This window comes from Danio rerio, chromosome 17, assembly GCF_052040795.2.
Source record: "Danio rerio strain M-AB ecotype USA chromosome 17, GRCz13ab, whole genome shotgun sequence".
NCBI lineage: Eukaryota > Metazoa > Chordata > Actinopteri > Cypriniformes > Danionidae > Danio > Danio rerio.
The window spans coordinates 43,980,507-43,995,000 of record NC_141037.1 but is presented as its reverse complement, the minus strand read 5'-3'; the positions used below and the strand labels follow the sequence as shown (position 1 = coordinate 43,995,000).

Sequence of the window (14,494 nt, the reverse complement as noted above, 5' to 3'; positions counted from 1 at the left end):
AAAACTGTTAACTACGAATCTATAAACTATTTTAAAGGGACAGTTAACAAAAAACTGATTCTGTCATCATTTGCTCACCCTTCACTTGAAACAAACCTGTTTCAGTTTTTTTTTTTTTTCTGTTGAACAAAACATGAATGTAAAAATTGAATGTAACCATTGATTTCAATAATATTTGTTTTTCCTCCTATAGGTGTCGGCGGTTACCGGTTTTTGACATTATTCAGAGTATCTTCTTTTGTGTTCAACTGAAAAAAGGAAACTTAAAAAGGATTAGGACCACTTGATGATGTATAATAGTGAGTAAATAAACATTTTGGGATGAACCACCCACTTAAATGCAAAAAAAAAAAGTTTAACTTCAATTTCAAAGGTGCACAAGTAACATTATTTGATAAAAAAGCATACATAAAGAAGCAGAGCACTCAGCACTGCCTTCTTGTGGTCGAAAATACAGATACACCACTCTGGGAATAATGCATTACAAGTACTTTATACAATTCTTAAAGGGATAGTTCCCCCCAAAAAATCAGTCATTATTTACTCACTTGCTTTAAAACTGACTTTCTTTCTTCTGTTGAACACAAAAAGGGACTGTGACAAAATACCAGAACAGCTGATACTTTGATTTAAGTCAAAAACGAAAAGATTGTTGAACTGTTGTATAAACGCAATACCACACGAGTAGCAGTGCGATATGGCTGTATATCAGCACTGGTGGGACGCTACAATACTTTTGATTTTAGAAGTGATTTCTTTGTAAGGAAACTGTTTCCGTTTTAGTCTGCTGTAGTAGAAGATGTTTATTTTACTATTCTGATAAGATGCCTGCTAGAAAGCAAGTCAACCTTGAACTATTCTTGCTTCTTGGCCTCTTAGCTAAGATCAAGCGATTGCCTCTTGGAGGTCTCTTGGCTTGAGATTTTCTTTATACAGTATCATAAGCTCGCAACCATTGAGAGTTATGGCCTAATGATTAAAGAGTTGAACTTGTAATCGAAAGGTTACAGATTTGATTCCTGGAGTCCCTGGAAGGCAGGAGAATGAATGAACCGCACTGTCTCCAACTTCCAATACACAGCTGAGGTGCCCCTGATCGAGGAATCAAACCCCTACTTACTCCCAGGATGCTGGAAGTAATAGTTGCCTCTTGCTCTGGGTGTATGCTCACTGTGTGTGTGTGTGTGTGCACTTGGATGGATCAAAAGCAGAGGACCAATTTAGAGTATGATTAACCATGCTTGACAATGACTTAAAGTGCTAACACTTCTGCTGTATATGTGTTCTTTAGACTAAATGACTGCCACTATTGGTCAGCTCCTTCACAAATAGCCTTTTGAATATCCTGTTACTTCTGCGTCCTGTCAAATATTAAATAATCATGGAGAAGATACGCTTTACATATGGCATTTCTGTGCGGAGTTTGCATGTTCTCCTCGTGTTTGCATGGGTTTCCTCCGGGTGCCCCTGTTTACCCCACAGCTCACAGACATGTGGTACAGGTTAATTGAATGTAATAAATTGTCCAAAGTTTATGAGTGTGAATGGTTGTTTTCCAGTATTGGGTTGCAGCTGGGAAGGGCATCCGCTGCATAAAACCTTCTGTTAGTGTATAACTGCTGTGATTTTGTGACTGTGTGCAGAGCAGTCATTAATTCTACTCTATTTCCTTTAGTAAATTTGTCTCTCGTTGTATTCCTGACCTTGGTTTTTGTTTATCGTATGGGTTATTGTTTAACCGTACATTTCCCTAACAATTAAAATGGTTCCCCTAACCTGTAACAATTGATTTCCATGGTATTTGTTTTCCTACTATGGAAGACGATGCTTACAGGTTTCCAGCTTTCCTCAAAATAGTTTATTTTGTGTTCAACAGAAGAGAGAAACACATAAAAGGTTTGAAACCATTTAGGAGAGAGTTGACATACAAAAGAATTTTTAAAATGAAATTAAAATGAAAACGTACTCACTAATTACTCTTCCTCAAGTGGTTTCAAACATTTATGAGTTTCTTTCTTCTGTCAAATTTAAAAGAAGATATTTCAAAGAAAGCTGAAAACCTGTAACCATAAATTTGCAAAGAAACACCAATACTATGGAAGTCAATGTTTACAGGTTTCTAACATTTGTGTTTAACAGAAGAAATAAACTCATAAAGGCTTAAGACCACTTGGGAGTAAATATTCTTTATTTTTGAGTGAACTAACCCTTAAAATGAAAATGTACTCACTATTTACACTCTCTCAAAGGGTTTCAAACATTTATGAGTTTCTTTCTTCTGTTGAACACAAAAGAAGTTATTTAGAAGAAAGCTGACAACCTGCAACAACTGACTTTGATAGTAGGAAAAACAAATACAATGGAAGTCAATAGTTACAGGTTTCTAAATTTAAAAAATATATATATTGTGTTTAACTGACGAAAGAAACTCAAAAAGGCTTGAAACCACTCGAGAGTGAGGAAATTTTTATTTATTTTTGGGTAAACTATGCCTTGAAATGAAATATTACTTACTATTTACTCTCCCTCAAGTGGCTGCTAACCTTTATGAGTTTCTTTCTTTTGTTAAACACAAAAGAAGATATTTTGAAGAAAGCTGAAAACCTGTAACTATTGACGTCCATAGTAGGAAAAACAAATACTGTGAAAGTCAATGGTTACAGGTATCTAATATTTTTCAAAATATCTTCTTTTGTGTTTAACAGAAGAAATAAACTCAAAGGCTTGAAACCACTCGAAGGCGAGTAAATTCTTTATTTTTGGGTGAACTATCCCTTAAAATGAAAATGTACTCACTATTTACTCTTCCTCAAGTGGTTTCAAACCTTTGAGTTTTTTCTTCTGTTGAATTTAAAAGAAGATATTTTTAAAAAAAGCTGAAAACTTGTAACCATAAACTTGCAAATCAAGAAACACAAATACTATGGAAGTAATTGGTTATAGGTATCTAACATTTTTTTTAAATATCTTCTTTTGTGTTTAACAGAAAAGAAACTCATAACGGCTTGAAACCACTCGAGGGTAGTTAAATTTTCTTTATTTTTGGGTGAACTATCCCTTTAAATTAATATTTACTCACTATTTACTCTTCCTCAGGTGGTTCCTAAAATGTATGAGTTTCTTTCTTCTGTTGAACACAATAGAAAAACTTTTGAAGTGAGTTGAAGTTCTGTAACCGCTGACTTGCAAAGTAGGAAAAACAAATACTACGGAAGTCAATGGCTACAGTTTTCTAACATTCTTCAAAATATCTTCTTTTGTGTTTGACAGATGCAACAAAATGATGACAGAATTGTCATTATTGGGTAAACTGTCCCTTTAAAAGCAAATAAGGCTGCATGTATTTATTTAGGCAAAGGCTTTCACCTTTAGGTTGTTGTGTCTGAGACTCAGCACTGTCTGCAGAGTGTTCTGAGATGGCTGTCTCTACAGACTGTATAACCTCCATGTCCCCATCAGTGACCACATCCTCTGCCTCGCTGTTTTCTTCCTCCTCTACCTCTTCTTCACCACCAGGGGGCATTTCCTTCATAGTGAAGAGCTCTGGAGGCAAACTTGTCCGCTTTGGTGGTAAATTCTACTTATTTATGTAAGACAGAAAATTACAGAAATTACAGAGTTTTGAAAGCAATGACCTACACTGCTGGTAAAAATAAAAATGTTAGAAAGACTTACTCCAATAGTTCCAGTCTTCAGTTTGAATTTACTCCCTCCTTTCATGGCTCCAAACATCGGTAAAGATAATTTCTTAGGTTTGTCGGAGTCTGAAGACTGAGTATGAGATCTGAATGTACAAAAATAAAATAAAAAAACCTTTTGACCTTTTTGACAAATACATTTAATAAACAAATTACTTCAAATTTAAATCAAGCACTTTCAAGGCTCCATGTTGGTTTTTAAATACTTTCCAGGCCTTGAATCCATATGTCTGAAATGAAAGTACTTTCAAGAAGCGTGGGAATCCTTATAAAACTTATAAAAAAAGAATGAAAAGTTTGAAAGAAAACACAGATCTCATGATCTCACCCGCTAGACAGCAATGAAGGCAGCTGTGTGGGTTTAGCCAGCTCCACTAGCCTGCTCAATCTCTGACCTTCCTTCTTTAAGTCGGCTATATGTAAGTGCAACTTCTTTCTTTCCACCCCATCCAGAGCAACCTCGCTCCGTACAGCGGTCATAAAAGCATCCAGAGGATCCTCGGTGGATGAACCGGAGCCTCCTGAATAACAATAACAAAAAAAAACAAGCGTGACCTTACCTTACAGATGATAAAATACTGAGATGAATTGGAAAAGTCTTCCACTGCCTCACCTTTCCCAGATAAATTTAGCTTTTTCTCGGTGTCAGCCAGCTCTTTTTCAACATCAGCCAGCTTGGCTAGCTAAGAAAGAACATATTCTACATTAATACCAGTTATAGAACATACAGCAGCAAGGGTAATTAAAAGGAAAGTTCACGCAATAAGGAATATTTACTCACCCACAAGTAGTTCCAAACATTTCTGAGTATCTTTCTTCTATTGAACACTGAATGAGATATTTTAAAGAAAGATAAAAACCTGTAACTGTTGACTTCCATGGTAAGAAAAGACAAATACCATGGAGGTCAATGGTTACAGGTTTCCAACATTCTTCAGAAGACATTCTTGTGTGTTCAACAGAAGAAAAAGAGGTTTGGAAAAGGTAAAGAAATGATGACAGAATTTTTAGCTTAGGGTGAACAAACCCTTTTTAGAGTAAATATGTTGCAGGTTGCTTACAAGTGACTCATATGTATCAGGACGCTCTTGAATCTTTCCGGCCTTTTTCATCCGCTCTGTTCGCTTCTTCTCCACTACACCTGTCCGGTCAAGGAATGTGTCGTCATCACTGTCATAAAAATCATCATCTTCCCAGTTCTTCTTCTTCCTTTTGCGAGACACTGTAGAAAGACAAAATTAGAATGCCGGTTATTAGACTATATACAGTTGAAGTCAGAATTATTACCCCCCCTGTTCATTTTTTATCCTAATTTCTGTTAAACGGAAAGAAGATTTAACACATTTCTAAACATAATAGTTTTAATAACTCATTTTTAATAACTGATTTATTTCATCTTTGCCATGATGACAGTAAATAATGTTTTACTAGATATTTTCAAGACACTTCTATACAGCTTAAAGTGACATTTAAAGGCTTAACTAGGTTAATTAAGTTGACTATGCAGGATAGGGTAATTAGGCTTATGTTAAATTAAGTTATTGTACAATGATGGTTTGTTCTGTAGACTATCTGGGAAAAAAATAGCTTAAAGCGGCTAATAATTTTGACCCTATAAAGTTTTTTTTAAATAATTAAAAACAGTTTTGAATCTAGGCAAAATAAAACAAATAAGACTTTCTCCAGAAAAAAAAATATTATCAGACATAGTGTAAATTTCCTTGCTCTGTTAAACATCATTTTGGAAATAATTAAGAAAGAAAAAAAAAATCAAGGGGGGGCTAATAAGACTTTAACTGTATATTCACACATTTTAAATTAAACTGTCAGCATTATAATGGATAAATTAAAGACAAAATCTTATTTAAATCAAGTCATTTAAAGTTGATATGCTCATTGAAAATTGTGTTTTTTATTCTGGTGAACACAAAAGAAGATAATGTTAAGAATGTTGGACACCTGTAACCATTAGACTTCCATAGTTAAAAAACAAATGCTATGGAAGTTATTTTGTGTTCAACAGTAAAAAAAAAAAACCTACAAACTGGAATAGAACAAGTTTAGGGTGCACAAATGATACAACTTTCATTTTTGGGTCAACGTATCCATCAGGACCCTTGCTGTCTATGGAGGATGAGGGAGCTCTTGGATTTGACCTAAAATATCTTTATTTGCCTTCTCAGAAGTTTGGAACATGAGAGTGAGTAACATTAATGCTTAAAAAAAAAAAAACAACTCTTTCAAATTAAGACAATTCATCACCTTGGAATGATAAGGTTCTATCTATGTTCTGAATGATTTTGAGATATTGAGCTTCAAAGTGATTGCATTCCATGTAGCAAACAATATGTGTGTAATATTTGTCTTAAAATGTAAACAACTTAAAAAATCTTCCCATACTGTAAATAAAACATATACATCCCAAAATGTCAATAAGTTACATTATTTTATATATGATTATATATATATATATATATATATATATATATATATATATATATATATATATATATATATATATATATATATATATATATATATATTTTTTTTTTTTATGTATATATAATTACAATATATAACTTATATAAAACTCAGTTTTGACAAAAAAGTCATAATTCTAAGGAGACGAATTGGAAAAAAATAGATACTTAAGATAACTGAATGCAACAATGCTAAGAATCTGAACCCTGAATGTGATTTTTATTGTTAATGTCCACCTACCTGCCTCCTGTCTCAAAAGGCCACGGGCCTCCAAGATACGACAGGCCTCCAGGCAGCACTGAACTGCCGCTTCTTTCTTTTTCCCTGTGTGAGTGACCTCAGCTACCAGTTGCCTGCCCACAGCATCATCCACAGGTAACCTAAAAAGAGAGAAATAAAACACAGTATTTTCCCTTTAATATACAGTGATGACAATAACCAAAAAGATTATATGTCATTGTGTGGGAATATACATTTGGTTTCCGATTTGATTTGTGATTTCTGCAACTTAATTTCTGGTGATGTAAATGTGCATGTTGAGTGGTTATTTTAAATGTTTTTACCATAACTTATGGGTCAGTAAACATTGATCATAGATTAAAAACGGGCATTACTATAGTTTCTTGACTTTTAAATTCTTTCTTTTAAAAAAGTTTCTGTCTGGCACCCCAGCACATAAAACCAGGAAACGTTCCAACTAGGGCTGTGCCAATAGCGGAAATCATGATAATCAATGATTAGCTGTGGACATTTTTACTCGATATTGATCTAAGGCCGATTCTACACAATATTTTCAATTTAATATACAGTGATGGTGACGCAGTGGCGCAGTAGGTAGTCCTGTCGCCTCACAGCAAGGTCACTGGTTCGAGCCTCGGCTGGGCATTTCTGAGTGGAGTTTGCATGTTCTCCCTGCGTTCGCGTGGGTTTCCTCCGGGTGCTCCGGTTTCCCCCACAGTACAAAGACATGCAGTACAGGTGAATTGGGTAGGCTGAATTGTCCGAAGTGTATAAGTGTGTGTGAATGTGTGTGTATAAATGTTTCACAGAGATGGGTTGAGGCTGGATGGGCATCCGCTGCGTAAAAACGTGCTGGATAATTTGGCGGTTCATTCCGCTGTGGTGACCCCGGATTAATAAAGGGACTAAGCCAAAAAAAATGAATGAATGAATGAATGAATGAATATACATTAGAGTTAATACTCAAATTATTGTAGAGTATTGTTTCCTCAGGAATTGTATTTATCTAATTAGATTTTAAAAATGTGTAGTTTCATTTAACAAAATTTTTAGTTCTTTATCAGTATTTTTTACTGCATTATTATATCTTCTGAACAGTCACTACTTAATATGCTTATTTTTTTCTTCTCTACGGTGATTGGCTGAGTAGAATAATCAGTCTTGTGACTCCAATCAAATAACACATAAAATAAAAAGGCATCAGACAGACGTCCCTCAAGACAGATGCTTCATGAATGCTGTAAAGATGTACAGTGTGGAATCACAAACAGTGTCCAAGATGCAAAATTGTTAAATGCAACAACCAAGAGACTGTTTAGACTAATTATCACTAATGAGGAGATGAAGTATGATGTACTGCAAAATGACAGACTACAGAATGTTACGTTTTCAAATGTATGCACGTATTAACCTAAGTGAGACAATTAACATATTCTCACTGTAAGATTTTTGCCTCTTAGGTTACACAGATTTCACTTTGCCTACATTAAAGTATTGAGTTCTCACATTAAATTAATCTCACATTTTAAATGTAAAGTGCAAAAAAAAACCTATTTTTGTTTTGCTGCGATTTATATATATTGCGGTATGAATATAACTTCACCAGATGAATTGAATAACTCTATTTGGAAAGATTAAATCTATCATTTAGATAGATTGGGAAGATTCTATGCAAAGTGTTTCATAAATGATAATAAATTATAAGCATATATAAATACAACAAAATAAAGATAAGTGAAATAAACAGTGCTTTATTGTTTTCTAGAGTGTCTAACAGTATTCAGGTAAAGAAATAGAACAACCAAACATAAAATAACATTGTCATCATTGCAGAAAATCATTCATTTATAAATTTTCTTTCAGCTTAGTCCCTTTATTTATCAGGTGTTGCAACAGCGGAATAGATCGCCAACTTATCCAGCATATGTTTTACACAGCAGATGCCCTGCCAGCTGCAACCCAGTACTGTGAAACCCATACACACTTATTTACACACATACACTATGGATAATTAAGTTTATTTAATTCACATAAAGTAAGCGCATGTCTTTGGACTGTGGGGGAAACCGGAGCACCCGGAGGAAACCCACGCCAACATGGGGAGAACATGCAAACTTCAAACAGAGATGACAACTGACCCAGTTGGGACTCGAACCAGCGACCTTCTTGCTGAGAGGCAACAGTGCTAATCATGAAAGATTTAGAAATAATAATATCTTGATCTTTTGATGTTTAACCAATAATCCAATCCTATTAATCTAAGACTTGCAGATACACACGTTGTGATATCAATGTTTAAACAATATATAGTGTGCAGCCCCACACTATAATGCTCACTACTTTTTAAAAAGGTTACTTTTTACTCATACTTTGAGTAGTATTCAGAACAGTAATGGTATTTTTACTAGAGTATGATGTTTTAGTACAATGGTTCTCAAAGTGGGGGTCGGGACCCCCCGAGGGGTCGCGGGACAATGAAGGGGGGGTCGCCTGGTGATTTCCAAAAATCTATTTATTTTTATTAAACCATAAGAATTACCATATTTTATCCATAACCTACTGAAGAGAAAAAATAGTCGTTTATACCATATAGTTACTATAGTAGCTTATAGTTACTACTTCTATTAGATTGCAACCCCTGGGGTAATTACATTATATGAAAGACACAGCAATAGTGTCAGATGCAGCAGATTTCATAACACCTGGTAAAACTTTGTTGCCCATTTACAGCTCTCATACATTAAAAAATTAAAAGAAGAATAGACTTGGGTCCATTGGTGTGTGTGCTACATTGCATGCAAGGTTTCAGTATTTATAACCACCTCAGAAGATATTGGGGGTCGCAACTCACTGGCATTGTCATTTTGGGGGTCGCGGCCTGAAAAGTTTGGGAACCCCTGTTTTAGTACACTTTCCACCATTGTAATGAATATCAGAAATATTCTTATTTACAATAATCTTATTAATTGTATAGTCACCTCAGATGAACAAGTCTGCCTATTTTAATGGTGATTTCTGCCACAAAACAAGGGGACAATTTTGGTAGATTACATTAAATGGCCATTAAACTAAAAAGAAAGTGTTTGTTAGTCTGTCAACAGAGAAGAAAAGCATACTTAATTCTGCAGAGCCAGGTGCCATGGGCTTTGTCTTCATATTCAAACTCCAATTCTTCTCCTGAAACAAAAATTAATTTGATTTCATTTACAGTTGAAGTCATAATTATAAGCCCTCCTGAATTATTAGCCCCCCTGTATATTTTTTCCCCATTTTCTGTTTACAAGAAAGAAAATATTTGTAACATTTCTAAAAATAATAGATTCAAATTTTGTCAAGATGACAGTATATAATATTTTACAAGATATTTTCATGATACTAGTATTCAGCTTAAACTGCAATTTAAAGGCATTTTAACTAGGTTAACTAGGCGAGTTAGGGTACTTAGGCAAATCATTGTATCATGATTGTTTGTTCTATAGACAATAGTGTAGGGGGGCTAATAATATGCTTAAGGGGGCTAATAATATTGTCCTTAAAAGCAGTTTTCAATTTTTTTAAACCATTTTATTCTACTCAAAATTAAACAAATAAGACTTTCTCCTGAAGAAAAATTGATATTGAAAACACTGAAAAATTCCTTGCTCTGTTAATCATCATTTGGGAATTTTTAAAAAGAAAAAAAAAAGCACAGAAGGGCTAATAATTCTGACTTCAACTGTATAAACTTCAAAGATGAACAATATGTGGGTGAGAAACAGTTCATATTTTACCTTCTCTGTCATAAAAACCTTGCAAGGCCTTTTTAGGATCTTTTAAATAAGCTGCTTCTTGATCCTCCTGAAATTCGGTGGCAAACGGATTCTCCTCATTATCATCCTCTTCTGGAGCTGCCTCTTCAGCTATTTAATAAAAGCACACAGACAAGTGTCACATGTCTAGGAATAGCTAGTTATAATGGACTGCAGGTCATCAGGTTGTCTTTGTTACCCATTCCCCAAGAGCAGCCAGCATCTTCTGAGGTGTTTTTTGAAGCACTGGTTTCACTCTCCTCTTTCTCTTCCTCCTCATCTGAGCCATCCCCCATCATTCTCCTTTCCAGCTCTTCCCTCTGTTTTCTAGCACGCTCTCTGAGCTCTGTCACTGTCATTTCCGACTCGGCTTCTTCATCAAATTCTGGACCCTAATGAAATGAGATAAAAACATTTATGAAATAAATAAATAAATAAATAAAACAATAAATACAACAACACAAAAACATATGCAGGGCTCAACAATAAGGGATGTAGCTGACTGATTCCAGCCCAAAAAGTATCCAAAACCCGCCGAAATGCTAAAATACCCACCCAGTCTCCTGTATTCACGAAAATCACATCAGTGACAGATTTTAAGCAGAAAATGAAAGATTATAAGCATATGTCTCAAACACAATAATTCAAAATCAGAATTATCATCAGCATAAATGACCAGGATAAATCTAAAGTCTGTTCAAGTCCACCATTCTAAGTCTATACAAAATTTACCATTTTTAACCAACAGTACAGCTACACAAAGCATTTTGCTGTTTTACCACATGTTTGAGAATAACAATAATAATAGCCCACTCATATTAACCTTTAATTTACATCTACAGAATCGCGAGAGAATCGTGATCTTTATTTTAGGCAAAAAAAATTATAAATTGCGATTCTCATTTTAGCCAGAATTGTGCAGCTCTAATTCTAGCCAATGTTTTTTTTTTAATACAGCAAGAAAGTCGCTGGTTTGAGCCTCGGTTGGGATTTCTGTGTGGAGTTTGCATGTTCTCCCTGTGTTGGCGTGGGTTTCCTCCGAGTGCATGTGGTGCAGGTGAATTGGGTTGGCTAAAATCGTCCATAGTGTATGAGTGTGAATGAGTGTGTATGAATGTTTCCCAAAAATGGGTTGCAGCTGGAAGGGGATCCGCTGCATAAAAACATGTGCTGAATAAGTTGGCGGTTCATTCCACTGTGGTGATCCCGGATTAATAAAGGGACTAAGCCGAAAATAAAATGAATGAATGAATGATTGATTTAATAGATAGATTTGCACAAAACTTGACAAGTGAAATGAGGCTGTGTATGAGAAAGTCTTACCTCTCTGATTTATATTTGGTGAAGATGTCTGTAGGTGTCAAAAGTGCACATCTTTGCATATAAATACCAGTAAAAATTTTGGCAGGCCAAGTAAAAATCTGAACCACTGGCCTGATCGGGGCAGTAGAAAAAATCCTTAGCGTTGAACCCTGATATGACATTATAAGCTTAACAGATGAAAAGTTAAAATGCAAATATAAATGTTAAAACAACAAATGACAATTCTGAATCTCATCAACTAGCATATTGTCATTTTACATATGTTACTGTTACAACTATAAATAATCAAAACATCAAGCTAAAAAGAATGGCAAGTAATTTAATAACCAATTTATTTGGTCACTTTATTTTAAGGCACAATTATCAGTATTAACAAAACAAACTATTAACTATGAAATATTAGTTCAATAAACTCCTAATTTGCTGTGCCTTTTTTTTTTTATCAGAGGTCGCCACAGCGGGATGAACCACCAACTTAAGCAGCATATGTTTTACACAATGGATGCCCTTCCAGCTGCAACCCAGTACTGGGAAACATTCATACACACTCATTCACACAAACACACTATGACCAATTTAGCTTAACTTATACCACGTCTTTGAATTATAGGGGATCCAGAACACCAGGAGCAAACCCACGAGAACTTGGGGAGTACATGTAAACTTCACACAGAATTGCCAACTGACCCAGCTGGGTCTCGAACCACTAGTTAATAGTGAGAATTGGTACTTAAAATAAAGTGTTACTATTTATTATTAGTAAAGTTTATTTATAAACTAATTTCTAAAGGATCATGTGCTTACGATCTTACGATTGCTTGCAGCCCTGCATTATTCAATTTATGAATCATCAATCAGACGATTCCTAAGCCACCATAAATACCCTAAGTTCCATATGACAGCCATCTTCATTTTGAAGAATCCCCCCTTCCACCCCTACTCCTCCTCCTTTCCTAGATGGGTGGCACGGTGGCCCAGTGGTTAGCATTGTTGCCTCACAGCAAGAACGCCACTGGTTCTCATCCTTACCAAGCCAGCCGATGTTTCTGTGCGGAGTTAACACGTTCACCCCGTGCTCATGTGCGTTTCCCCTGGGTTCCACGGTTTCCTCCCACCGTCCAAAAACATGCAACCTAAGTTAATTGACTAATTCAAATCGGCATCATAGACATGCTTTTAGTTAATAGTTATCTCTTAAGAGCAATCTCTATCTTTTCATTGGTTACTACAGCAGGGGAGTTCTCAAGATCTACCTGAGCTCAAACTCCCCTCTCGCCTTGAAAACGGAAGGGAGCCCCAGGCTTGAGGATCTCATGAGCTCAGGGCTCTCTCCCGGGACAGCATGCAAAACAAGCTTAATAATCAATCATCAGCTAAGTGTGAACTCTTGAATTACTTTTTATTGTAAATTATATCAACTATACAAGTTTAACTTTTATGTCATGTTCGTTAATAACAAATTTGCAACCCTGGACCCCAAAAGCATGTTTCATGGTTACATTTTTGACTATAATCGGCATATATTGTATGGGTTAAAGTTAAATTCCTCTGTTACACCGAAAATCATTCGAGTATGAAGATATTTTTTGACAAAATTCTGACAGTAAATATATCAAAACTCAATTATTGATTAGTGCATCAACCACAACTACTCTGTGTTAGCGGGACAGTGTCTAAGATCCTATATATGATCCTAAACTGACATAATACTGAACGCTGTCATGGTAATAATTGTAGCTTTGCAACATATTTCAGAAATTGTGCTGCTGTTAAAGGTATAGTTCAACCACAACTGAAAATTCTGTCATTCTTTATTCTCCCTTCACTTGTTCTAAACCTTTAGGACTTTCTTTCTTTTGTTGAAGATAAATATATATATATATATATATATATATATATATATATATATATATATTTATATATATATATATATATATATATATATATTGAACAAACCTGTAACCATTGACTTCCACAGTATTTGTTTTCCTACTATCAAAGTCAATAGTTACAGGTTTTCAGCTTTCTTCAAAATATCTTATGTTCAACAGAAGAAAGAAACTTCAAAGTTGTGACTTGAGGGTGAGTAAACAGTGAGTGAACTTTTAGTTTTTGACGAACTATAACACTATTATACCCACATACCTGCAAGATAAAGAGTCGTGTGCTCCCCCCAAACTTTAGAACATGCCCCACTCGGAGTCTTATGTATGTTTTAGGTGGTATTTTGTTCTTGTTGATAAAGGTTCCATGGGTGCTGCCTAAATCATAAGCGTAGAAGCCCCTCTCCTCTCCCACGACGCCTTCCTGCCCGGCTCTGCCCCGGTACTGGACCACGGCGTGATAGCGAGAGATGGACGGGTGCTCCAGAGACACATCACACACAGGCAACCGACCCACCACAAAATAACTCCTGTGGGTCAGCGGGACGGTGTCTAGGATAGCTCCATTTTTCAGCAGTTCAAACGAGTAGTTGATGTCAGGGACAGCTCCCCATGGGGGCTCGGTGTACGGGAGCGGAGGGAATTTACCAGCCGGAGGGATCTTGGGTCTGATGTCTTTTGATTTCGGCTGTACTCTCGGTTCCTTTAATCTCTCGGATGGCGGATGATCCGATGGGTCTATTTTTGTGTCTTTAGCCTTTGCAGTTGACAGCAGGTGTTTAGTATCATGATCTGCGTCTGTATTTTCTGATACGCTGCTGCTCACTTCTTCTGTAGGCTTCTTACTGGGTCCTAATGATTTCTTCACCGCGAGAGAAGGGGTCAGTACGGGTTTCTTAAACGGATCGTCAGCGGTTTCGTTTGTGCTGGTGATGTCTTGTTTAGAATCGCAGATTTTTCCATTTTCTGGGTCCTGGCTTTTCTCCGTTTTCATCGTTTCAGTGGGAATGTTTTCTGTCAGTTCGCTGCCATCAAACTCCATCGTGCGTTCGGCGAACACTGTTCGCTCAACGCGTTCTGG

General features: G+C 35.8%; 1 protein-coding gene across 4 annotated transcripts in view; it reads right to left on the bottom strand.

Annotated features, from left to right (window-relative positions):
• slc4a1ap (solute carrier family 4 member 1 adaptor protein) overlaps positions 1 to 14,492 on the bottom strand; it is a 24,177-nt gene extending 9,685 nt beyond the window's left edge. For 2 of the 4 annotated variants that reach the window (XR_015513716.1, XR_015513717.1), the window contains exons 1-10: positions 13,676 to 14,492; positions 10,407 to 10,599; positions 10,190 to 10,318; positions 9,536 to 9,596; positions 6,420 to 6,559; positions 4,760 to 4,920; positions 4,312 to 4,381; positions 4,027 to 4,219; positions 3,676 to 3,784; positions 3,367 to 3,580 (exon numbers count right to left, since the gene is read on the bottom strand). Coding sequence is in view for 2 of the 4 variants with exons in the window: in XM_087290973.1 (XP_087147099.1) it covers positions 3,367 to 3,577; positions 3,676 to 3,784; positions 4,027 to 4,219; positions 4,312 to 4,381; positions 4,760 to 4,920; positions 6,420 to 6,559; positions 9,536 to 9,596; positions 10,190 to 10,318; positions 10,407 to 10,599; positions 13,676 to 14,455 (2,047 nt within the window). In the remaining 2 variants the exon portion in view is untranslated. The remainder of the gene's footprint in view (positions 1 to 3,366; positions 3,581 to 3,675; positions 3,785 to 4,026; positions 4,220 to 4,311; positions 4,382 to 4,759; positions 4,921 to 6,419; positions 6,560 to 9,535; positions 9,597 to 10,189; positions 10,319 to 10,406; positions 10,600 to 13,675) is intronic. The other 2 variants (XM_087290973.1, XM_087290974.1) reach the window with 1 other exon arrangement.
• Positions 14,493 to 14,494: the final 2 nt, after the last annotated feature.